This window comes from Cyprinodon tularosa, unplaced genomic scaffold (genome assembly GCF_016077235.1).
Source record: "Cyprinodon tularosa strain WSP-4 unplaced genomic scaffold, ASM1607723v1 ctg70, whole genome shotgun sequence".
In the NCBI taxonomy this organism is placed as follows: domain Eukaryota; kingdom Metazoa; phylum Chordata; class Actinopteri; order Cyprinodontiformes; family Cyprinodontidae; genus Cyprinodon; species Cyprinodon tularosa.
Window position 1 is genome coordinate 849,781 of NW_024039452.1, and position 24,867 is coordinate 874,647.

A 24,867-nucleotide genomic window follows, 5' to 3' on the forward strand; every position below is an offset into this window, starting at 1 on the left:
TATGATTTTCAACGTGTAAAGATTAATATTTGAATTAGTCCTGCGTGCAGATCAACATGGAAATACAGGGTTTCTGTTTTTAGCACTGCCTCTTTACTGATTCTGTTTTTGTGTTTCATTATTTTAAGCCAATGTTTCCGGAATGTGGGAAAGAGAGCTCAAACAATCCCAAGAGATCAATTACTCAGCCTGGCTGCCAGTGTTGATGTGAGATAGCTTTTGGAATTCACTTTATTTATACAGCACAACAGAAGTCCCCTAATGGTCATTTTCATGAAGGTTTAGATCTGAGGAACAACAGGAAGGTTTGCTGAACACGGTCAATACTTAATTATCTTATGTCAGTACCTGCTGGATAAGATAATGACTCTGTGTTGAGTCCTGCTGGGTTTTAGGAGATAAGATGGAGCAAAAATCGTTACATAACTCCACATTATCCAATCTCAGTCTGCATGAAAACTTTGGAAACTACACCAGTTGAAGTCCCCTGATTTATATAACTACCATGCTGTGCAAATGCGTCTGGCTCCTTGTTCTTTTTGTGTATTTTTAATCATACCCCCCATTGATTCAAATCAAACCAGTTGCCTTCAGTAGTTGCCTACTGAGTAACTAGAGTCCTCTGTATAACATGACAAATCAGTATAACAATGCAGCTCTTTAATGAAGGCCTCTGATGTTTGCGGGATAGTATAACTAACCAAATAGCGTCATGCAGACCAAGGAACAAAGCAGGGATCTGTCAGAGCACTGATTCCCCTGAAGAACATGAAAAGTACGGCAAACCTTTAAAGCCTCAAAGATATATCCTGAGGTGATCTGAGTCCTACCGTGCAGAGTTCCTTAGCTCTGAAAATGCTTAAACTGATGGGTTAAAGTACAGTGTCTCCAGCAGACAAAACCAAACAAAAAAAGGAAGATGGATGGATGGATAGTCGCATTTTAATGAAAACTTGATATTGATTATCTTCTCTATTCCAAACCCCTTTTTCCGAAAACATATGAGCACAGCAACACAAATATTCTTAATATCCATTGTTTTTTTTATCCATGGTTTAGGTTATTCAATGAGATTGTTTGAAAGTTATAATGTTATACATAAAATTATATAAAATTTTTTATTAGAAAACAACTGATACTGTAACTTTTTTGAAAAACCGGTTCTTTTGAAGTGTGAACATAACATTAAATAAAAACAATTCCTTTAACTGAATGTGGTTAAAAAAATATGTAGCAACAAATCATAAAATATTACCTTTAAGTGTTTAACTTTTACTGTGAACAGTATTTATTTATTTGTAAAAATGACAAAATAAATAAAAGCCGTTTAAATTTGCTATTTCAACATGTAACATTTAGTGAAATTAATACATATATACCCCTTAGGCAACATTTTTCATTAAGCCAGATACTAAGACCAAACAATCCAATTTGCAACCCATTATACCATGGAGTTTATTTTTTCAGTATGTTACTGTAGGTCTGGTCCAATGAAGGCTAGATCTATAGATAGATAGATAGATAGATAGATAGATAGATAGATAGATAGATAGATAGACGGACGGACGGACGGACGGACGGACGGATGGATATATCTGTCGATACATAGACAGATAGATCTATAGATTGATAGATGATCTATAGATCGATTGATCTATAGATAGATCAATAGACTGATCTAAAGATATATATATATATATATATATATATATATATATATATATATATAGATAAATATATAGATTGATAGATAATAGATAAACAGATAGATCCATAGATAGATAGACAGATCTTGCTATGTAATAACTATAGCATAACAGTATGAATCAGAACAGCTTTGTACAACTGCATCCCTTTAAAGACACTGAGCAGATAAAGACGGTGTATGGGTGAAATTATGAATTAAATGCAATTTATCTTCGTTTTTGGGTTAAACTGTGGTATAATTGTTAAGAGTATAATTTGTTTATATCTGTAGAAATATGTTTTTGGATCAGTACATCAGACTCTCACCAAATCCACTCAGAATGTCTATTATATTACACCTCTCAAAGCTGAATTACAGTCTGCATTCTCAACAATTTATCTGTTGTTGAACTTTTTATACATTTGCTTTCTGCTATTTAACCATGACAGAGCTCTTTAACTGGATAAGGCTTTTTTAGTAAAGGTTTATATTTAATGATAATAAGAAGCAAAAACCATCAGGTTTTTATTTTTTGTTGCCCTATCGAGTGTTATTAGCAGAGGTGGGAGATGTGGAGCCATCAAGTCATCTCTATGTCATGTATTTGTTCTGCCCAACCACTGAACCAGGTGATTCTAATCTGCACAGTGAATTAAATTGTGCAGATTGGACTTACCCGGTTCAGTGACTGGGCAGAACAAATACATGGCATAAAAACAACTTGTTGACTCCACATCTGGTTATTACAGCCCTGGATATGACACTGACTGTTGGTCCAATATATCTGAATGACTGATAACCGGTTAAAAAGCTACACAGAGAATTATGAGGAACACTAACTTTAACATTAGCTGCTGAAGGAGAGGGCTGATCTTGTAGTAGGGCTGCAATTAACGGTTATTTTGCTAATCGATTCATCAGTAGATTATTTTTTAGATTAATCGATTGGTAATCGGACACTCAAAGGTTCCTTAAAAACAAGATTTTTTACTAAGTTAAACCAAGTGAAACTAAGATGTTTCCACTTGAGTTCTTGATAGAACATATGGGCAGTTGAGAAAGTTTTTTTTTTCTAAATGTGAAATATTTACATATTATTTTACAATCTTGGTATAATTACTGCTCTAAGTGGGTCACTCTGTCAGTTAAAGCCATGTTTTAGAGTCTTGATACTCCAGTTAATGATTAATCGATTATTAAATTAGTTGACGATTATTTTGACAATTGATTAAACATGATTAATCCAATTAATTGTTTCAGCCCAATCTTGTAGTTAACCTGTAATGAAAATATATCTTCTGAAAGCCTTCTTGCTTGTATGGAAATGGAACGGCATTAACCTATTATACTCAGAGGGTTTTAGAATGAATTTCCTTTTTCGATTTTAGAAATAATCAAGAATTACAAAAACAGTAATCTGGTTTAATGCAAACCTTTGTTACCCTTTAGGAAATATTATATATATAACTATGCCAAATGTATTTATCATAGATCAAAGATATTCTCACATTATTTGGCCTAAATGTATGTGCAGACTCTTCTCGCAGACTCCAAGGGGTAAAAACTTCCTGCAAATGTTTGGTAATTAAAAGCACATATTCTTTAAAGACAAGAATAGGGTTTTTACAGTAATTTAACCCTCAAAGATATGTTTTTTGTTGAAAAACAATTCTTTAAACAATGCCATTAAGACCAGAAAGCGAAAATACTGTATAAAGCTGAAGTATACAGAGCAAAACAAAACTGATATATCTAAGCAAGTGAATAGAAATGTTACCCATAGAATGTGACAGATTGTCAAGACAATTTGATCCATCAGAGTCTAACAAATTCAGACCACGACTACACATGGCCTACATTCAAACCCCCCAGTGAAAAAATAACACTGCACATCATGAGCACACCATCCTCACATAAATCTTGAGCCTCTTTCATAAAACATTTCGTCACAATTGAAAGAAGGAGTAGCCCCTGAAATGCTTCTGGCCTTCTAATGAAGTGGAGATGTCCGTTTCCTGCACAGCTGAGAGCTTTCAGGAATGTAGCTGGCAGGGTAGGATGACAGGATGGGGGGGTAAGGCAGGCACACATCAGCACTACTTAAGTAATCTGCGTCAGAATTCTTTCCGTACCATGTTTCCTAAAGAATAATAGCAGATGATGTTGGTCTTTTGATCGTTGCAGAAAATTAAACTTTAGGAATTTGAGCTTCTACAGGAAAAAAACAAAGCTGTGGGGCTGCGAGACCCTGTAAGAGAGTTGTTCTGATTTGGAAAAAAGGCATCATATTGTGGGTCTAACTTTTATTCAGCAGTAACAGTGGAATTGGTTATTCATTGCTAAAATTGATATAGCTATATAGACGACAATCATGAAGTAACACCTTTTAGAAAGATTTAAGACTTGGGTGGAGGTTTACAGCATTGTAATAATATTAAAGTGCCAGAATGGCCTAGTCAAAGTTCAGCCTAAATTTAACTCAGAATCTGGGACAAAACCCCCAAATGATATGTTTACAGATGCTGTTCATTTAAGTTAACTGAGCTAACGAATTTCTAGCAAATTTTACAGTTAAAAAAAGGGGGAAAAATTATCTTTAGATCCACAAAGCAACTTCTATCCAGGGGGAAGGCTGGATGTCAGATGTTTTGTTTGAAAAACTAGAGTTTTCCTTTTTATTTCACAATTATACTTTTTGTTGATTTATCAAATAAAATATCACCAAAAATCTAAACTCTAGTATCTGTTTGAAGGTGAATTGGCCTAGTGTTATGATATTCATTGCCAGCAACATTTTTCCCTTTACTTTTGCTCTGAGGTGGAATAAAAGTCGGTGAAACAGAGAGCTGAACCAGAAAAAAACACTTTATTCCTCCCTTGTGAGCCGCTCATTACAACACAGGAAGCAGCACAACAATGAACAAATGGCTCTGAGCAAAACAACTGGCCAGTGGTTGACAATGTGCGACAGAGGCTTTTAATTTGTAACCCAGCACAAAAATACACGCAGCTGTTGCCATAGAGGCTTAGTGTGGAGAGAGCAGAGGGTGATGGTGTTATACACGGCTCTGCTTAACATTTCCCACTGTGTACAGGTGAAGTCCCTTTGTGCAGAAATGCCCACGAATCCCTTAAATATTTTTCATTTAGAACATTACAATATTTCCCACAGTGATAAATGCCCAGTTCCAATTCTGCCTTACATAGTGCAACAAAAGCTTTCTAAATAATCAGTAAACAGAAACACAGAAAAACCGAAACCCAACAGATTTACAGACATCTGTTCTGATTTCTTATGCTGCTTTCACAGACCTCATTTATAAGTTACTTCCTGAACTTCCTGAGCTGCCATCTTCGTCTGTCATTTGTCTGCTAATGAGGCCGGCTCAGGTGACATAATGTGACCTGAGAGTGAACTGCAAATGATGAGTTACATATTACAACCGTCGCTTCTGTGCAAGAATGAAGATTCAAAGCAGCCATAATACATTCTGTCAGGGAACAAAAGACACACAAATCTGAGACATTTTTTTAAGCACAAAACAAAACACATCTTAAAGGAGAACACCGTTTTTTTTTACATTGGCCCCTTGATTTTACGTTATAACATCATGTTCTACTCACCCATATTAGTTTTATGTCATTTGGAGCTGTTCTGAAGATATTTGGTTTTGTAATATCCAAGTAACGTCTTCCTATGGGCAACAACTTGAAGGCACAAACTAAACTGTTCATAATTTGTTCTTTATGGTACGCCAGCATTCGTAACATTTAGGCAAATCACTGTCCCCAGACATCCGCGGTTATATTTTTTATATTAAAGTTTTTTAAAAACAAATGACGTTATTCGCGCACCGGACTGGAGTTGTGACATGCAGCCCGGGCCACAGGCGGCTACGCTCTACGCCTTCGATTCATTCGGCTAGCTAATCTGAATCTTTCAATTCCATTTCGAGAGCGAGATCATCTGTGGTCGTAGCACTAGACATCTTTCAGGCATGTGAGTAAAACTAGCAGCAGTTCAGCGGACAGGATGAATGAACGGTAGCCGGCGCACGTGGATGGCGATTTTGTGCCCTCAGACATTATTTAGATATGAAAAGTAGGACAAAAGAGGACGTCTGGTCACCCTACCATATAAACCATTTCGATGTTTCAGTAAGTGAGTGCTTGTTGCTATCATGCCTCTTTGCTCGTTGTAAACCAACCAATCAGCGCACAGCTCATCTAAATATTTATGAGCATACCATCAAAGGATGGAAACCTTTTGTTTCATTCTAGGGCTTTTAACCAGGCTGGAATTAGGGCTCATAGAACAGCAAATATGCCATTTTCAGCTCGACCAATGTTACACACCCTATTCAGAGACCTTAAGGACCAGCACAATACCATATATAATCATTCTATGACCCCTTTAAAGAATATATCAAACTGTTTCATTGAAAACAGGTGAAAAGCCACATTGTAACCCACACATAATTATCGTGGATCGTAATTATTATTCCTGTTAAATGTAGCTTTTGGACAATTAGTAATACATTTTATTCTTATTTCTTGTAAAAGATTATATCCTCATTGAAAGCATGCATCAAAAGCTTTTAGAGGTTAATGTCTAATTCTACGATGTTCGCTCACACATGTTTTTTTCTGCAGGTATCTCTGGATCAATACCACACTGAGGAAGAGATCTACCAGATGTCTCTACAGAGAGAACCTCGCAAGCCAGTTGTACGGCAAAAACAATTAGTAACCACTTTATAAGAAATGTTTTGCTTTTTCCTTTGTACAGATAGAAGGGATGCAAATGGTCAGGAAAAAAAATCATTTTGGCACTGCATTTAAAGGTGATAGCTAAAAGTTTAACTCCTCCCGGCCAGTAGGGGTGAATTTATATTCATTGTACAGCAGTAGAACTAAATGAAAACAAGAATCTTATGTGCAATCACACAAAACACATAAAATAGGCAATTTCTCTGCTCTATCAGGGAGCTCCTAAGATCTTAGTAATGCTGAGCTCTGTCTAACATGGCTTCAGCCAACCTTGGCTATTGGTGCAGAATGCTTTTCTGTTAATACGTCTTGTCGCAATTTATTAAACAAGTATTTATTCACATTGTTGTTTTTTTTCAGGTAAATTAATACATTCCGCACAACTTTAGGCGGTCCGCTGATGTATTATTTTTTAAAAGGTTAACTTTAAGTTGCAGTTATGACCTTTCACAAGAAATGTCAGTTTAAACTAAGAAGCCCAAAGGGTACCAGAAATATCCTCTGCACCATTTTACCAACATGGGATTTTTTTTCCCACTCACTTGATGTTATCTTTTTTTCAGGATCTTCTTAGATGGTCGTGTTTGAAAATCCTACAATCTATGTCTGTAGTTTTTAGAAACTCAGACCAGCCACTGGTTTTGTTTAGATTTTCTTCCCTATTCCCATGGTTGGTTTAATCTTCATATAATTAACCTTAACACCTCTAGATTCATGAATGCATTGATTTGGGCAACATTATGTGGTAATTTACCATTTGAAACTGAACAAGAATGATCAGTTGCTAGCAGTGGAGGCTGGTGGAGTTTTCTCCAGGGGGGCTATAAATTCAAAATAGACCTATACCAACAAGCAATCAAATGTATACAAATTTATCACTCTAGTATATTTATATGAATGCAAAAAGTGATTATAAAAATACTTTATAAAAACAAAAATATAATTTCATGCACAGGTTTTCTTTTTGTACATAAATGTTGCCCTTCTGAGGCTTTATGAAGGCAAATCTGCGTTTTGCGTTGTTCAATATGGTGTCACAAACGTACCAGTTTAATAATGGACAAGCTATTAGTCAGCTTTATATTTTACAGAATAATATTCTGTATTGTATAGTATACAGTTGCAAAGCCAGATACTGATACTGAAAAAGTATCCACAAAAGTGTTAACATGTAAGCTTAGAAATCCTGCCTAGTTAAGGCTGTGGTAACGGGATTTCCAAAGCAAATCCTCTAAATCCTCTAAAAAAGCCAAACAAGCACATTTAAAAGCAGGCTCATAATTTGGATGAACTGACTATATTCTACTATACTATATAGTCTACTTTCTGGCTTAAAAACATTCTGAAACAACTTTTTTCTGATATATTACTAGTAAAAAACACAATTCCCGAAAAGGCTGAGGCATGCAACTTTTGGTTATGTTACATTTAATAAGAGAAAGACACAAACTTTGTAACTCTGGCCTTTAATGTGTTGATGAAATGCTTAAAATGGGTTTTAGGCTTGATTGAAAGAAAGATATGAGTTGCAGCTTGTCTTCAAGTCCTTACATATGAAAACCGAAATAAATGGTACTTGCAATTTTGGTCAAAAAGTTAAAATTTAGATTTTTGGCAAAATAGCACAGCCCCAATGAAATTATGTAATTTGAACACTAAGCCCCTCAATTCTCTGGGGGATGCAATACCTTGTCTTGCTGCTTGCATCCCTGCCACCTTAACAATCTTGAAGGATTTTGGAAAATTCTACCCCAGAACAGGATGTCTTATATATTAAACTTAAGCCCCAAGAAAGTGAAATTACCCTGGTAAATTTGGACCTTGTTCTTTTAACAGAGCCTCAGGTTTTCCAAAAGCAATCGAAAAGAGGTTCAATAAATGTGGAGAGTGTTGTGTGTTCAGAGAGTTTGGGCAACTTCAGTATTAGGTATATACAGTATACTTAAAATATTTTATAGAGTCTGACAGGAACATAGGTAAGAACAGGAATCACACAATCAACGTGAGAAACAGGTTAAGAATCACTGATTTCAGCAATCTTATGCTTCAGTTTTGTCATATCATATTTTCTCAAAGCCTGCCATCATGTAAAATATATCAATTTATATTTCTAAGCGTCCCTCAACTGTACATCACTTAAAAATGGTTCAGTGATGAACAGTTTTTTTAAGAATAATTTATTCTGTTTAACTTTAGAATTTAACACAGGTATTAACAATGTAAATACCTTTACAAAAATGTGTTTTTAAACTTCTGTGTATACTGTTTTCTCTCTGCTTCTGTGGTTTAACCTTAAACTCATGATGTTTGTTTCCTCATTTTACAGCAGAACTCCAGTCCTGCTTCTGCGCCTGAACCCAAATCCACCATGATTGATGAGTGGGCTGTGTCGGTAAAGCCCAATGCTGACCCGACGATCATTAAGAATCACATCGAAAAGATGGTGGAGGTGAGTTTCACTGGCTTTACAACCGAATCTCAGTGTTCGATCTAACTTTTAGGATGTATAAGGGTTTAGAACAGCAGGGATGTCATGATTTTATCAAGAGCTCGGACCCACATGCAGATTAACCAGTCCAGAGAGAGAAGGGAGAAAGTTTAACAGGTTTATTAAGAAGTTTGGTGGAGATTGCGGTGTTGCTCTGAACACTGCTCAACCGGAGTTGAAAAGGTGAGGGGAAGACACTGCGGTTAGTTCAGGTTCAGTGGGAGAATTGATTATCGAACTTGAAGAGGAGAAAATGTTGGCAGACTCACGTTTCCAGAGATTAGGTTTACTCTTAGACTCCAGTAGGTGAGGAATGTGTTCCGGTGTTTGTCTCATACGGTGGAGGGCGGACAGGGTTACCCAGAATGTGGTTGCTTGTAGATGAACGGAGGAAGACTGACTGCCACTCAGATTTCCTGCGGTACTTGAACAGACTATTGTGCAGATGAAACCCCTGCTCAGTGTGAAGCTCAAACATTTCCTTGGGGAAAAGTGGATCCAAACCTCTGATTTATTTCCTCAGCTCAGTTTGAAGCTCAGTTGATCCTTCCAGGGAGAGAAGGTCAGAAAAATCCAGTTTGCAGGATGGTTTTCTTGCCGAGAGGCAAATACAAAAAACAATCTTAAGACTCAGGTTGACAAAAACTCAGTTTGACTCAGCAAAACTCAGCTTGGCTAGAGTACCCCGAACTGGCAAACACTCTGGTGTCGAGGTAGTGGCAGTCAGCAGCTTAAGAACATTCCGTTAACGACGTAACCCCTTGCAGGTGTGTGAGGAGGTGAATCAGAACCAGGCGCCGCCTGGTGGAGAAAGGGAGACCAACACACAAACACACAGACCACACAGACTGGAGTCTTAACAAGGGATCATTTAGGTTCTGCTCTTGTCCTCCATGGAAGGTCAATTTAATCTTGGCCTGATCAGTAGATGTGGAGTAATCTTACATTATGATGAAGCAATGGGGTTGAGATTCAGCTTTGGAAATTGGTTTTAAAATGGATTGCTTTATTTGTAGTATAAAAACTAAATTTATTTTTCAACAATCAAAACCACTGTGTGTCTGAGACATTTTTTATGAAAAAAGGTTAAAAATATCAATTAGTTTTTTTAAAGATTACTAAATAAAAATCCAATATAAAAGGAGCAAAAAGCAACCCCCAAAGTTATACCCTGAAATACATGCTAGCCCTGAAATTAGTTAATATTTATCCTGTTTATAGATGTTAAAAGCAAAGGTTTGGACTACAATCTTTGGAATTCAAGAGGTTGAGAATAATTTTGTCCAAAGACCTATTTTTAACCCAGTCGTGCTCACTGCTTTACTTTTATTTTGGTGGTTGTTTCACCATTGTCTTTCCTCTGTCCCTCCTTACCTGTCCTATCCTTCTCCATAATGTTCAAAATATAAGATTCAAAAAGTCTCATGTTTTTTGATGCTAACAAATATACATTGGACTGGCTTAAGCAGGACAGGAGGGCGGCTGTTCGGCTTATGAGGCAAAAATGTACCCAGAGTGCATTGCAGCTCTTACCACCAAATTATCCATCGTTTATTACATTAGTGTAAAAAAACTACTACATATTAACATTTTTTTTTTTTGGGTTGGCCTACACCAACCTTGAAATAAAAAAAATGACAGTATATACCATCCATCCATTTGTTCGTCCACCCATCGTCTATATTTGCCTCTAAAGTCAGTGTCACTCATGTCCCTTTACTCTGATGCACCTCAGTACAATCTGGTGCAACCAATCAAATCCCAGTTCTGTCATTTAATCGTCATATGAATCCAGCTGAGAGATTTGGTAGCTGTGGTCAGAAAAAAATTAGATTTTTCTTATTTCATATATTGATTTATGCTATTTACAGACCCGCACCGTACCCCACACATACACACTTAAGGCCATCAACTTTTCAACAACTGTTTATTAACTAACAGTAATTTCTTAAACACAAACAAGAACAGTATCGGTCTTTTATTTAAAATTTTCAATACTTTCAATCTTGTAGCCTTGAACATCGGTTGTGCTTTCTGTTTTTCATGGGACTTCAGCATACAGTGCACCTGGCCATGGTGTCATCATTTCTCACCATGGCTGGTGCTAGATAGAGGGCCAACGGGGGCCAGTGCCCCTGTAGATCATGTCCCGGCCCCTGTTATGGCCCCTGTACTGAAGACATAATACTAATCGGATGATGATATGCGCTGGAACAAGCATTGTTACTGATGGGTCCTTTGGATCTATTTAATCCTCTTTCTTTACAAATTCTGTTTCACTAATTCAAAAAATTATTCTTCTGCTAAAAGTTTTTGTTTTTCGCAATAAATAAAAAAAAATGCTCTAATTTTTACAGATGAATTTAACAGTTTTTCTTTAATTGCCTGCTCCATTAAAAAACACCACCTCCCATTTTCTAAAATCCGGGATAATTTATCCGACTCGCGGGCATCTGTGAATAGCTATTTTTATCAGGGAGACTGCCGGAACTTCCGGGAGACTTGTTATGTCTGTATTTACTCACTAAAAACGTTTTTCCACTCAGTCTTCACCTGTAAGGCCACATAATGCTTGAGTGAAAGGTGTTTGTAGACAAGACATACTTCTTCCCGTAAAAAGCCAGATTCTTTCCCAAGGTTTAATCATAACATTTTACTGTTTAACCAAAGTGTCTGTAATTTGTTTTGACTCTGGCTACTTTCCATTATTGATTACTATGCACTAAGGACCGTATGATGATCTGTTCTCTCTTTGCAAAGATAAAATAAAGTCCCCACTGGGTGAAATCCATCGACCTCCATTTATTTGACTGGGGTGAATAGGTGAATACTTTTTTCTCACCACAGTAGCGTTGAACATCTTACAGAGTAGTCAGAATTTTTTCTTTGTTCTAATCTACCTGAACGAACCGAGCAAGTAAAAGCGTGCCATGCTATCTCTACAGGAAGTGATTTAAGTGTAGGGATTCATGGGACAGCTATTACTATGCAATAACCTGATGAGACCAAAATGTGACTTATACTTTATATGTAGAAGCCAACTGATTCTGAACACACCGTCTTCACAGTAAAAGCATGTTTTTCATTATTCATGACTGTATTACACATTAAGAGGTACATTTACTGTTTATGTAGTTAAACAAATTGTCATAATTTTTGCACTGACATGAGCAGCTGCTTGTTTGTACATTTTCACATTTAACCCTTTAAAGCTCGATCCAAGAATGAAACAAAACAGAAAATTACTTTTTTTGGTTTGAAGTCCTTATTTGGCATTTTAACAAAATATGTAAAAAGAAAAAACAGAAATACATTTTTAATATTAATAATTTATTACTATGCGATCAGGTATATCTGATTGTGTACAATACGATTTTGAGCAAAGTTTTTACCATTAAATTATGCAAAAGGTGTCAGACGCAAAACATTTCAGAAACCGTATGTATCAAATATGACACATTTGGCATTACAGGGTTAACCAAACTTGCGATTTTTCTTATAGTGCAATCACTAACAACTCTTACTTTCTTCATGGAATTGCATTTAAATAAAAATACATGCACTATCACACTATTGGATCCTCGTATGCAGATGAGGATTTTCTAGTGTGCAAACATTGCTAAATAGAATGCTGTTTGTTAGTGGAATATTGCCTCTGCCTCATTCTGATTTCCCATCGTCCCTGTGGGTCAGAAACAAATTGAACTCACTGAACACCAGTTTAAAAATTGGTGCAAAGTTAATCACTAGGAGAAGAAATTGCATGACCAGATGGCCTTTTATGCTGCATCACGGTGCTAATTGAGTTTTATCTTTGTTTAAATTGAGCAGTTCTGATCATTCAAATATTAAAAAAAAACTGTATTTTGCTGTGGAAGATGTTTTAGTTTATGTTTTCAAGCTATAAATAAACACTGCTGGCTAACTGATGAGGCTGTGACAGCTTCCTGCTTTTACTGCTCCTCTCTGCGTGCAGTTATTACAGTGTTTTCCCCCGAAAATTGTTGCCCGGGCTGTTGTTGCTGGGGGTTTTCTTGACTTGATGTGAAAAACACTACAGTTAGAAACCATTTTATTTGCCACCAAGTAATTAAAACAGCAAACTGAGGGAGCTAAAATTCAAATTATAAACAAACCAAAAACACCCTGCAGGACCCCCTGAACTCAGCTAGCTGCATTGGTAGAACCGTCTATTTTAAGATTATTCATTACCAGCAGGTCTGGCAAGTTACTAATACTATAACTTAAAGGAATAGTACACCCAAAACTTGATTAGCCTTCATTTTCTACTCACCCCCATGCTGAACAACACTCTGGAGTACTTTTTTGATATCTCAAATGCATCTGGAGATCTGAGAGGCTTCTTGCTGTCTAAAAGCGCGTTCGCGAGTCTACGGAAACCGCGGCAGACCAAACCAGATGAAAGTGCGCATTCAGCTCGGCAAAGAACTCATGCTCTTCCTCAACACTGAAGTCCTCAGACATTTTTCTTTCGTTGTTTCTTTCTTTGCACAGGTAAACAGCACATTTCTTCTTCTACGCTTGCATTATTGGCAGAGCAGACGCTGAATGTGCACTTTCATTTGGTTTGGTCTGCCGCGGTTTCCGTAGACTCGTGAACGCGCTTTTAGGAAATCCTATACACTACTGTTTATGCTCTAAAAACATTCTAAATGACTTCGTTTCGAGTCAATTCTGGATGCTACCCACTCAGGACACTTGGAATACATTGGACGAGAAGTATGGAGGAATATTGACTCATTTTTTGTGGACTTTTATGGACCTTTCTGCCTCGGGCGCCATAGACCTCCATTATTTGAATGTCAGCAGACAGCAAGAAGCCTCCCAGATCTCCAGATGCATTTGAGATATCAAAAAAGTACTCCAGAGTGTTGTTCAGCATGCGGGTTAGTAGAAAATGAAGGCTAATCATGTTTTGGGTGTACTATTCCTTTAATACCATATTGTTTGCAGGCGTATAACAAATTTAGTCCAACAGTACTAGATACTGTTGAACTAAATGACTATTTGATTTTCTTTTAATGAGTCTGGACTGCATTCCTTCATCTGTACTTTAAAATATTAGATAAAGTCTCCAATAGGTAATTCCACCCTGATTACAGGTTTTATAAAGGGGTACAGGCAGGACTTCGGAAATTTCTATAACTCTGGTTGCAAACCAAGGCCCTCTAATTGAATAATGGTGCCCTATTGGCTTATCTGTTTTTGTTTTCGACTGTCTTTGCCCCATTTGTTAGTTTATTTTGAAATCTGCAATATGCATCATAATACTCATGCAAGCCATTTCTAAACACACACACATAAATAAACTACTCCCCAGAAGCATTTTGAAGGTTTTATGTATTCAGATTTAACACCATGAGGCTCCCAATAAGTCACAAGCTTAAGTGCATACTCATTCTCCGTGCTCGTTGCTTGCTTTTTATAAACCTATCGATCTCTCCTACCTTCATGTGGACCTGTTTCTGTGTGCTCGTCAACTTTTGTCATTTTTTTGGTGCAACAAAGTAAACACCCTGTGTTTGGCTTTTTTTTTCAGGAAATCCAGCCTCTTGAGGCAGTACTGTTTTTCTCAGGATAATGTCTGTTCTCTTCAAAAGTAAAAAAAAACTAGATAAGTGCACATCAATAAACAACTCAGTCCCACACAGTCATTAATATATTCTGACAGCAGTGGCCTTATCCTGAATAATGTAAAAGTTGAAACTGTGTTTGAGAATAGTGACCCGACAAAGGTCACTATTCTGCGTCTTGTTATGACGAGGCGGCAAGAAAAACAACAACCATGGCAAACTATGATGCGGATAGCACTATTTATGTCTAACCATATTGAACAGATTGTGTTTGTATGGTTGGGAAAGATCACTAGATGCGCTCCAGCACTACCATCCATGTTTACTTCCGTAAACACAGAGCACGCTGGCCTGTGACGTCATTGCGTCCTCTACTGCGCATGCGGGACACGTGCGTTGTATGACTGCAGTTCACCCAGGAGATCACATACATGTCGCATATATTTGGAAATGTGAACGGCAACGAAACAAAATCAGATTTCACAAAAAAATCGTAATTGAGCATCAAAAGCCTGCAGTGTAAATGTAGCCTTAGATTATTTTGATGATTCTTTGCTAATATTTAAGGAAAAAAACGGTCAGCAAGGAATAATCAATGGATCATTATTTAAAACTAATACATTGGTGATGATTTAATGAATTTAGCGTTGATCAGTAAAAAAATAAAAGTAATAATTTTCGTCGTGATCACTGAGTCTGGGACTGGTCATTTTTGCCAAAGTATAGTAACACCTCAGTCCTAACCACCATTCTACCCGCTTTACAAGCAAAATGAATGGGAACTATTATACACACCTGCAATCAGCAACAATTATTATAGATTTCACCACTGAAATTCGCAAAAGCTATAGTCAAACTGACTATGCCCACGTGTATGGGTTAGGGTTAGTAAAAAAAAGTGAAAAATAAAAATGTATCATCATTGGATTGCCAACTTGAAGAGGGAGGATTTGCCATCAAACTTCTGGCCAGATAAAAAACATGTAATATGTAGCCAACATTTGGAAGAAGAATGTTTTCAAGATGACTTGGATAATAGCACGTAGTGACAAACGGCAGATACAGCACTGGGACTTGATCAACAGCCGATAAAGCACCGTGACAGTAGGTGGCAGTAGTGTTCTTTGACAAACATGGATGCCTCCAGTAAAGCACATTCAAATGAAAATTACTCTTAATTAAAATTACTGTTCATTTATTGAACGGTATGCAATAATTTTATATTTAATTTACTTTCAAAGGTTTGAATTCTGAATATGACCTATATTACTGTGTCAAGAGATGGAATTTCCTGAAAAGCAGCAAATTATAGGCGGTTTACTTTACCTGTTTGGTTCCACCCTGAAAGTGACAAAAATGATAGAGTACCAGCAGGAGATTTTCCCCATACTCTCATCCAAACGACAGCAGAGGAGAATCTACAGGTGTATAAAAAGGAAGCCACAAGCGCAGAGAAGGAGCACGCACCCTGGCTTGTGACTTATTGAGGACCTCATGATATTGAACATTCAAAATGGAGATGGACAGTAGTTTACATGTACGTGTTTTGAATATAACCCTTTCTGTGCTCTTTTGGCAGAATTCTGACTTCATAAAATGGATGTTGTGTAAAAAATGATTAGTTATTTCACATTTGTAAATGAACAATCAAGGAAATAAAGGTGCAAAAAAAATAAAATAAAATACTCCCAGCATTGGTTTAAAAAGAAGGTAAAAATATCCTAAAATTAAATTTACAAAAGCATATAAAATGGCAGAATAAAAAAATATTTATGTCTGCTAATCACACTCATTACAAAATATCTTAAAAAAGATCAAGTATGCACCATCACGAAAAGATAATTCTTAGTTTTCTCAAAATGTCGCCTAAATTCAAATCTTCTCATCTCCTGAACTAATGTATCAATCAATATATGATGGAATATTAGGGTCAGGCTAGAGATTATTTTAATAATTTTTTTTTCGACATTAAAGTCACAACATTATGAGAATAAAGTTGTAATATTATGAGCCAAAAGTTCATAACAACGAGAATAAGTCATGATACCACAACCCGTTTCAGAACGAAAGCTTCAAGCTCCGACCAGCAGATGACGGCCATCCACCAAACAGCAACCTGAGTCCGCTTTGACATTCTGCCCAGTTTGATGCTGGTGCTAAAATATTTCCTTATTTGTCAAACCAATGCCAAAGTATAACTTCACATGATGTTCGACATTCCTAGTTTTAGGAAAGAAAGTGCTTCTCCTAACAGTCATAAAATATAACTTTGTTGTTGTAATTTTAGGACTTTATTCTCGTAATGTTGCGACTTTATTCTTGTAATTTTGCAACTTTCTTCTGGTAATTTTATGACTTCATCCTCATAATATTATGACTTTCATTCTCGAAATTATAAATAAATAAAAATCTTGGCCCTTATACTCGTAATCAATGCACTCATTTTGAGCACTTTTCATGATTTTAATGGCAATACAGTTTTTATATGTTTCATTGTTCTATTTACCAAATTCTATGTTGATGTGCTTTAAAAACCATGTTAAATTAAAAAAAAATATGTGATGATTTAATGTCAGATATATATGTTTTTTTCTGCAGAGTGTCTTCAAGAATTTTGACACAGATGGCGATGGCAACATTTCCAGGGACGAGTTTGAAGCAATCAGGAACAATTTCCCCTACCTCAGCAAATTTGGAGAACTAGACAAGAACCAGTGAGAAGCCACAAATGAACACACAGAACAAAATGAATAGTGTGGTGTGTGTTTGCATCAGTGTTTTTCATTTGCTCCTCTCACAGAGATGGGAAGATCAGCAGAGAAGAGATGATCGACTACTTCATGAAAGCCAGTTCTCTGCTAAACTGCAAGATGGGCTTCATCCATACTTTCACAGAGACTACCTATGTGAAGCCAACATTCTGCGAGCACTGCGCTGGCTTTGTAAGGAAACACTTTATACTTCTATACATCTTTTTTTCCATTGTTGAAATAGTAGATTTCATTGACTTGATTGAGCTGCTAATCTGTAAACTCAGATTTTGGTTGGGATCTATGAGTAACAAAATTGACACTATTTATCTGCTTTAACTGAAAAGCAAAAGAACAATTCTGATTTTTTTCACTGGTTCAACATGCACATAAGAGATCATGGTTTGCAGAGGTGGAAAAAGTACTAAAATATCATACTCAAGTAAAAGTACCAATACTTGGATGAAATTTTACTCAAGTACAAGTAAAATTACCCATCAGAAAAATTACTCAAGTAAAAGTAATAAGTAGCTATTTAAAAATTTATTTTAAGTAAAAGTTACTTAGGTACATTAAAAAAAAAACTGTTGAACGGGACAGGGGATCTCTCCCATGTAGTGAAAATAGGACAAGGAGTCATAAATCCAAAACTATTTATTTTTTAATTAAAGAAAAATCTATACAAATGTATACACATGTAATGACAAGATAACACATGTCACAAATGACATTTAAGACCCTTATAAATGTATAATGTGCCATTTTAGTGCAGAACATCCCATAAAATGTTTTCAATGTTTCCACATCAATTGAAAGTGTAATTGCCATGAATTGTTCATTCTGAGTGCCATCCCTCTTTTAACATAAACAGTTATAATGCAAATCAAGGCTAAATCACGTGTTTCGACTCCATAAATAACCAAAATAGAACTAAAATCTCAGTGTCAGGGACATTTCAGAAAAATAAAAGCAAAATAGTGCAACACTCTGATGGCAGGCTGGGCGTTTAATGTCTAATGATAAAACACGTCAAAAAAACTTCTAACTAAAAAAATATAAATCACACTCTCCCATTGTATATGTCCACCTTAAAGGAGAAATCCAGTGAGTTTTCACATAGATCTGTTTCTCGGTATTGAAAAAAAAAAAACTGAAAACAATTGGTTTTACCTAGCTTGAGTTGCTACGGCCAGCAGCTAACACAGCCAGGCATCTACAGTGCTACACTCTAGGGGCATGTTCATGAGCCTCCATCATGTTCATACACCCAGAGTGTAGCGCTGTAGCTGCCAGGCTGCGTTACCTGCTGGCTGTGGCAACTCAAGCTAGGTGAAACCGGTTGTTTTCGGGGGGTTCTCTGAACCGTCGTCGCTCTCCTGATCCACCTCCATCTCTTCCCCAATCTCCTACAGAAAGACTTGGCGCCTGGTAGCCTAGATCTACATGCTGATCATGTCACTCACTGTAGTGCTTCCGGGCCCGATTTTTTGTCTTCCTTTCGGTTTTCCAGAGTTTTTTTTTTAACTCAGTAACGAATGGGATTTGTAATGTAACGAAATACTTCACTCAAAACGTAATCAAGTAAAATTTAAATTACCGATTTTAAAAACTACTTGAAAAATACAAAATAAACAAAAAACCTACTCAATACAGTAACTTGAGTAAATGTATTTCGTTACTTTCCACCTCTGATGGTTTGTTTTAATAGGAGAAAAAAGTAAACGAACATTTTTGAGAACAACTTATAGAATGACATGGTTAAAATTGGATTTTCTGAATTTGGTGAATTCGGTTATATTAGAATGGAGTACATCTTTACAAAAAGAATAGGAGAACCTCAAACAAGATATGAGTGATGATGATATTTTTATTTTATATATATAAAAGTTTGGTAATTGATTTGTAATGGCCTGGCTGAGAGTTGTTTGTTTTCAAATACCAGTCTAAAAGGGGTACTCATCAAAAATAGTTTATTATTGCTGATAAATATCATTCAATGTAATATTGGGTCTTTTAAGGAGCTGTAAAAGTAAATATGTTGTAATTATTCAACTTATTTATTGAGATTTGCATTGTTCTGTTGCTACTACGGTCGACAAAGTGTGTAAAGATGCTGCAAAAGCATGAAATATACAAATGCCAAGCAAATACAAAAAGTGATACAAAGCTAAAAAAAATTGGCTTGCAAACTAAAAAAGACTACAACACAAACACCAAAACACATATAAAGAAAAGCTGCAGTCACAAAAAAGAGAGCAGGAACAGGAACGTATGCTGCAAACACATATATTATGCTAGCACAATATTCCGCATGAAGCAAAAACAATTTAAACCTAATGATGTGGAAAAATATTGGTATTTCAACGCTTTACTCCCTATGTCTAAAAGATCTTGTGTCCTCACTTTGTTTGCTTTAGTGTTTCCTTTAATTGTTGTCCCACTGCTAACTGTTCCTCTCAGCGCTTCATTTATGTTTCATACCTCTTTTCTTTTTCCTTTATCTCTGTCTTTCTTTGACTTCCTCCCTTTGTGTCATTTCTATATTTTCTCTAATGCCTTTTCTTTCCTTCCTTCCTTCAACGTGAAGTTTTTAGTCCCATCATTTTACTAGCTTGCTTTTTTTGGCTCCTTTATTGTTCATTCTGTCCTTTCTTTCTTCCATTTCTTTTCATTATTTCATCCTTTGTATTATCACATTCTTTAACCATCCTTTTCCTCCTTCCTATAATAACGTGAATAACTAGAATAATAACGGGTTTGTTAACTGGGATGAATTTACAACTTGGAAAAGAAGTTCAATTAAGTTTCAAATGTATCATAAATAATCTGTCAATTTCAGACACAATTTAAGCTCAGAAATAGAAAATATACATTGAGGAAAATAAGTATTTAAACACTGCTACTTTGCAAGTTCTCCCACTTAGAAATCATGGATGGGTCTGAAATTGTCAACGTAGGTGCATATCTACTGTGAGAGACATCATTAAAAAAAATATCCAGAAATAACAAAGTATGATTTTTTAACTATTTATTTGTATGATAAAGGATTTGAGCAGCTGTTTATGTATATACATATATATTTTGACCCTCAAAGAGCTGTTGGTCAGCCTTCAAAATGTCCACCTCCATACAATCAGTAAGAATACATCTACTAACATGGCTGAGACCAAAGAGCTGTCCAAAGACAATAGAGACAATATTGTACACCCCGACAAAGCTAGAAATTGCTACAGGGGAATTGCAGAGCAGTTTGGTGAAAAAAAGGTCCACTGTTGGAGCAATCATTAGAAAATGGAAGAAGCTAAACATGTCTGTCAATCTCCCATAAACTGGGACTCCATGCAAGATCTCACCTCGTGGCATCTCAATGATCCTAAGAAAGGTGAGAAATCAGCCCAGAACTACAAGGGAGGAGCTGGACAATGACCTGAAAAGAGCTGGGACCACCGTCTCCAAGGGTACTGTTGGTATTATATTAAAATATCATGGTTTGAAATTTGCATGCCACGGGGGGTTCCCCTCCTTAATCAGCACATGTCAAGGCCCGTATTAAGTTTGCCAATGACCATTTGGATGATCCAGAGGAGACATGGGAGAGTCATGTAGTCAGATGAGACCAAAATGTAACTTTTTGATCATGATTCCACAAACCGTTTTTGGAGGAAGAACAATGATGAGTACCATCCCAAGAAAACCATCACTACTGTTAAGCATGGAGGTAGTAGCATCATGCTTTTGGGGTGTTTTTCTGCACATGGGACAGGGTGACTGCACTGTATTAAGGAGACGATGACCGGGGCCATATATTGCAAGATTTTGGGGAACAACCTCCTTCCCTTAATTAGAGCATTCAAGATGGGTTGAGGCTGGGTCTTCCAACATGACAATGACCAGAAGCACACAGCCAGGATAACCCAGGAGGGGCTCAGTAAGAAACATATCAAGGTTCTGACGTGAACTAGTGAGTCTCCAGACCTAAACCCAATAGACAATCTTTAGAAGGAGCTCAAACTCTGTTTCTGTGTCTGTTTCTCAGCGACAGCCAAGAAACCTGACTGATATAGAGGTGATCTGTGTGGAGGATAGGGCTGGGTATTTTCGCCAAAGTCCTGAATCGATTTGATTTTGATTCATGCAGTTCTAAGTCGATTAATTTCAATTCGATCTGTTTTTACAATAATGAAAGTGGTTCAACTGTGTTTCAAAATACCCATGTATTTTGTTTTTTCCTGTCACATTAAACACAAAGTGCAAACTTGTAAATCAGACAGTTTAAACGTGAGATGTGAACAAAACTGTCTCAAAAGTGCAAACTTGTTTGTGAAAAGGGAAAAATTGAAGCCTCACTCGAGCAAGCAGACGTGACACAGCAGATATTCATGAGCTGCATTATCTCCACTGCACAAACCATATTTGCAGCGTTGTCTGTAACAACTACAGGGTGTTTGCTGCTCAGCCCCCATTCGTTAATGTCTTCAGTCAACCTATTGGCCATATTTGCAGCTCTCTGAAGTAATCTTGAGTGCATCTTTCCTGCTTATTTGAATGTGAACGTCACGTGGTTCACTATAAAATGAATCGATTTCATTCCCTCAACATTGATTTTGCAAAAATGTAAAGGAATCATTTCAAAATCGATTAAATTGATATTTTTACCCAGCCCTAGTGGAGGAGTGGGCCAAAATCCCTCCTGCAGTGTGTGCACAAAATGTTGACCTAATTGCAAACAAAGGCTACTGTACCAAATATTAATATTGATCATTTCTCAGGTGTTCAAATACTTAGTTGCAGATGTATCATACAAATAAATACTTAAAAAATCATACATTGTGATTTCTGGAATTTTGTCTTTGGTTTATGTCTCTCACTTTGGACATGCACCTATGATGACAATTCCAGACGTCCCCATTGATTTCTAAGTAGGAGAACTAGCAAAATATCAGGGTGTTCAACTGCTTATTTTGCTCACTGTATATAACCAAAAAATATACTATTTTATATTACTTCAAAATGAATCATACTCCTGTTTTTCAGAAATAATCGATCTTTTGTTTGTTTGTTTCTTGCTTTAGTGTTCATTATTGTTATTTTTGTCTTTTGATACCAGATGTCGACTATTTTAAAAGGTCAAAGGTCATACATGCTGCTGATGCCGTTCCGCATCAATGTAGTGAGGCACACTATTTGCACAACATTTCTTTGACTCCACAGTCGTGAGAGGGCATCTCTCCAAGGTTTTCTCTGTGTCAGGTCAGGCCAATGCCAATTACTTTGAGCTAAACTTTCATTCTGGGAAACATAGAAGGAAGGTAATTGGGTGAGACGATAACCCTTGTCTGGGGTAGTGTCGCCTCTGAATGTGCGTGGGTGTCTGCATCCTCCTACCCTTGACATTCCTCCCAAGGAGCTGCATGTTATTTAAACACACGCAGTGAGTCAGCACTCAGCTAGAATAAGAACGTGGCTTTAGATAGCTCTGGGTGACTTCTTATTTGTTCCTTTGTGGTGCATTTAGGATGCAGAGTGTTCAGAAGAGAAATACTGTGCAAATTAGATGCATAGACTATTATTAAAACTCGAACACCACTCTTGTACACACATTTATTCTTCAGGGGAAGCTGACATTTTCGAGACATCCTGAGGGGAAATTCAAAATAGAGAGCAGGGAGAGATAAGGGCTCTGCCAGTGTGCTCTTTCCTTTGAACGTATCCGTGTGTGTGTGGCAGAGGTAGATACACCATCCGCTTCCTCATCTGCTCACTTTGTACTTTCCTCTTGGCTCCTGTGCTAAAACAATATTTTTCCCTGCAGCCTGTTTTTTTTTTTTTTTCCAGCACTTGTTTCGAATAATGCTGCTCGAGTGGAGCCAGGCCTCCTGTAAACACTGCAGAGTTCACTCACCCCCTAGTGTTTCTCACACACACTCAGATCGCAGGAATCTTGTGCTTCTCTGCCTGCAGCCTCCTTCTGTCCTAATTAATGGCTCTCAGATGAGTTTTACTAAAATCACAAAGCAAGCAGACACCGCAGCAGAATGTGTGTGTTTGCATCTCCAGAGGATGCAGTAAGTTTAGCTAAAGGCTCTAAGTGTGTCTGTAAAACAGGCTGAATCTCCAAATCTCTTAAATTTAAATGAATCCAAATGAATCTCTGGCTTAGTAATCAGTAGCTTGTGTTCAGCTAAATGGACAAAGCCTATGAGAATGGATTTTGGAATTTTATCAGACCAAATTTTTCAGTCTCTGGATTAGATATGCATTTATACAGCACCAGCAGTCACACGTTTATTTAAGGGAACTACCAAGTAGGGCTGGGTATTTTCGCCCAAGTCCTGAATCGATTCGATTTTGATTCATACAGTTCTAAATCGATTAATTTCGTTTCTATCTGTTTTTACAACAATGAAAGTGGTTCAACTGTGTTTCAAAATACACATGGATTTTATTTTTTCCTGTCATATTAAACACAAAGTGCAAACTCATAAATGAGACAGTCTAAACTTGAGATGTGAACAAAACTGTCTCAAAACTGTCTCAAAAGTGAAAAAGTGAAGTCTCACATGAACAAAAGACGGGCTGCATTATCTTCACTGCACAAACCATATTTGCAGCGTTGTCTGTAACAACTACAGGGTGTTTTATGGTCAGGCCCCAATTTGTTAATGTCTTTAGTCAAACTTTTGGTTATATTTGCAGCTGTCTGGCTTGAAGTAATCTTGGTGGTCTGTAGCAAGAGATGCGAGGGCGCTACTCATTAACAATGTAGTGAGAAGTGATCCTTAATGTCACATATCCAGCACATTATCTTTAGCCGTTTTAAATCCACAATGGTTCCAGACTTCAGTTGGGACAGCTTGCTGAGCGGTGTAACTTGGGTCGGCATTTGCCCACGCCTGCTCATTTGAATGTGAAAGTCATGTGCGTCACTATAAAAATCTAAAGGAATCGATCCAAAATCGATTTAATTGATTTTTTTACACAGCCCTATTTGCCAAGGTACTTTATACCTCCACATTTTAAAACGTTTGGTTATCTAACATAACCCCAGTTCTTAGAATAATATTCACTCGGTGTCTCGCTATGGGATGCAGCCTCCTGCAGCCCTGATAGAAGCATCTATCTCAATCTGCCAATCCTGATTGGCCGGTGGAAGTGCCCGTCATACGCCACGCCCCGTAGCTCCGACTACTAAAGCGTGTGCGGATCACGGCACTCCAATTCAACAAGCAAACCTCTTCTCGCCGCCCTGCAAGAAGGGTCGTCTGGCGAGACACCTCGCTCATATTATTCTAAGAACTGGGGTTATGTTAGATAACCAAACGTTCTTTTTCATAATATTCACTCGGTGTCTCGCTATGGGATATGGTAGCTCCCGTATTGCCAGACAGCTTATCGAACAAGAACCGGCCGATGGGGAAGGTCCACAAGGTCAGTTATGACTCTAGGACCGCACTGGCCACGCACGGTCCAGACACGTCAAGCATGTAGAACCGGACAAAAGTCAGAGGCGAAGACCAATTCGCCGCTGAACAAATGTCCTGAACGGACACTCCCCGAAATAAAGCCCAGGACGCAGCC

At 37.2% G+C, this 24,867-nt stretch overlaps 1 protein-coding gene across 2 annotated transcripts in view; it reads left to right on the plus strand.

Annotated features, from left to right (window-relative positions):
* LOC119772167 (RAS guanyl-releasing protein 2-like) overlaps positions 1-24,867 on the plus strand; it is a 121,353-nt gene that overhangs the window by 61,873 nt on the left and 34,613 nt on the right. Inside the window, exons 10-13 of one of the 2 annotated variants that reach the window (XM_038268491.1) lie at positions 6,341-6,415; positions 8,784-8,906; positions 17,138-17,253; positions 17,340-17,481. In XM_038268491.1, coding sequence (XP_038124419.1) covers positions 6,341-6,415; positions 8,784-8,906; positions 17,138-17,253; positions 17,340-17,481 — 456 coding nt within the window. The remainder of the gene's footprint in view (positions 1-6,340; positions 6,416-8,783; positions 8,907-17,137; positions 17,254-17,339; positions 17,482-24,867) is intronic. The other variant, XM_038268492.1, reaches the window with a different exon arrangement.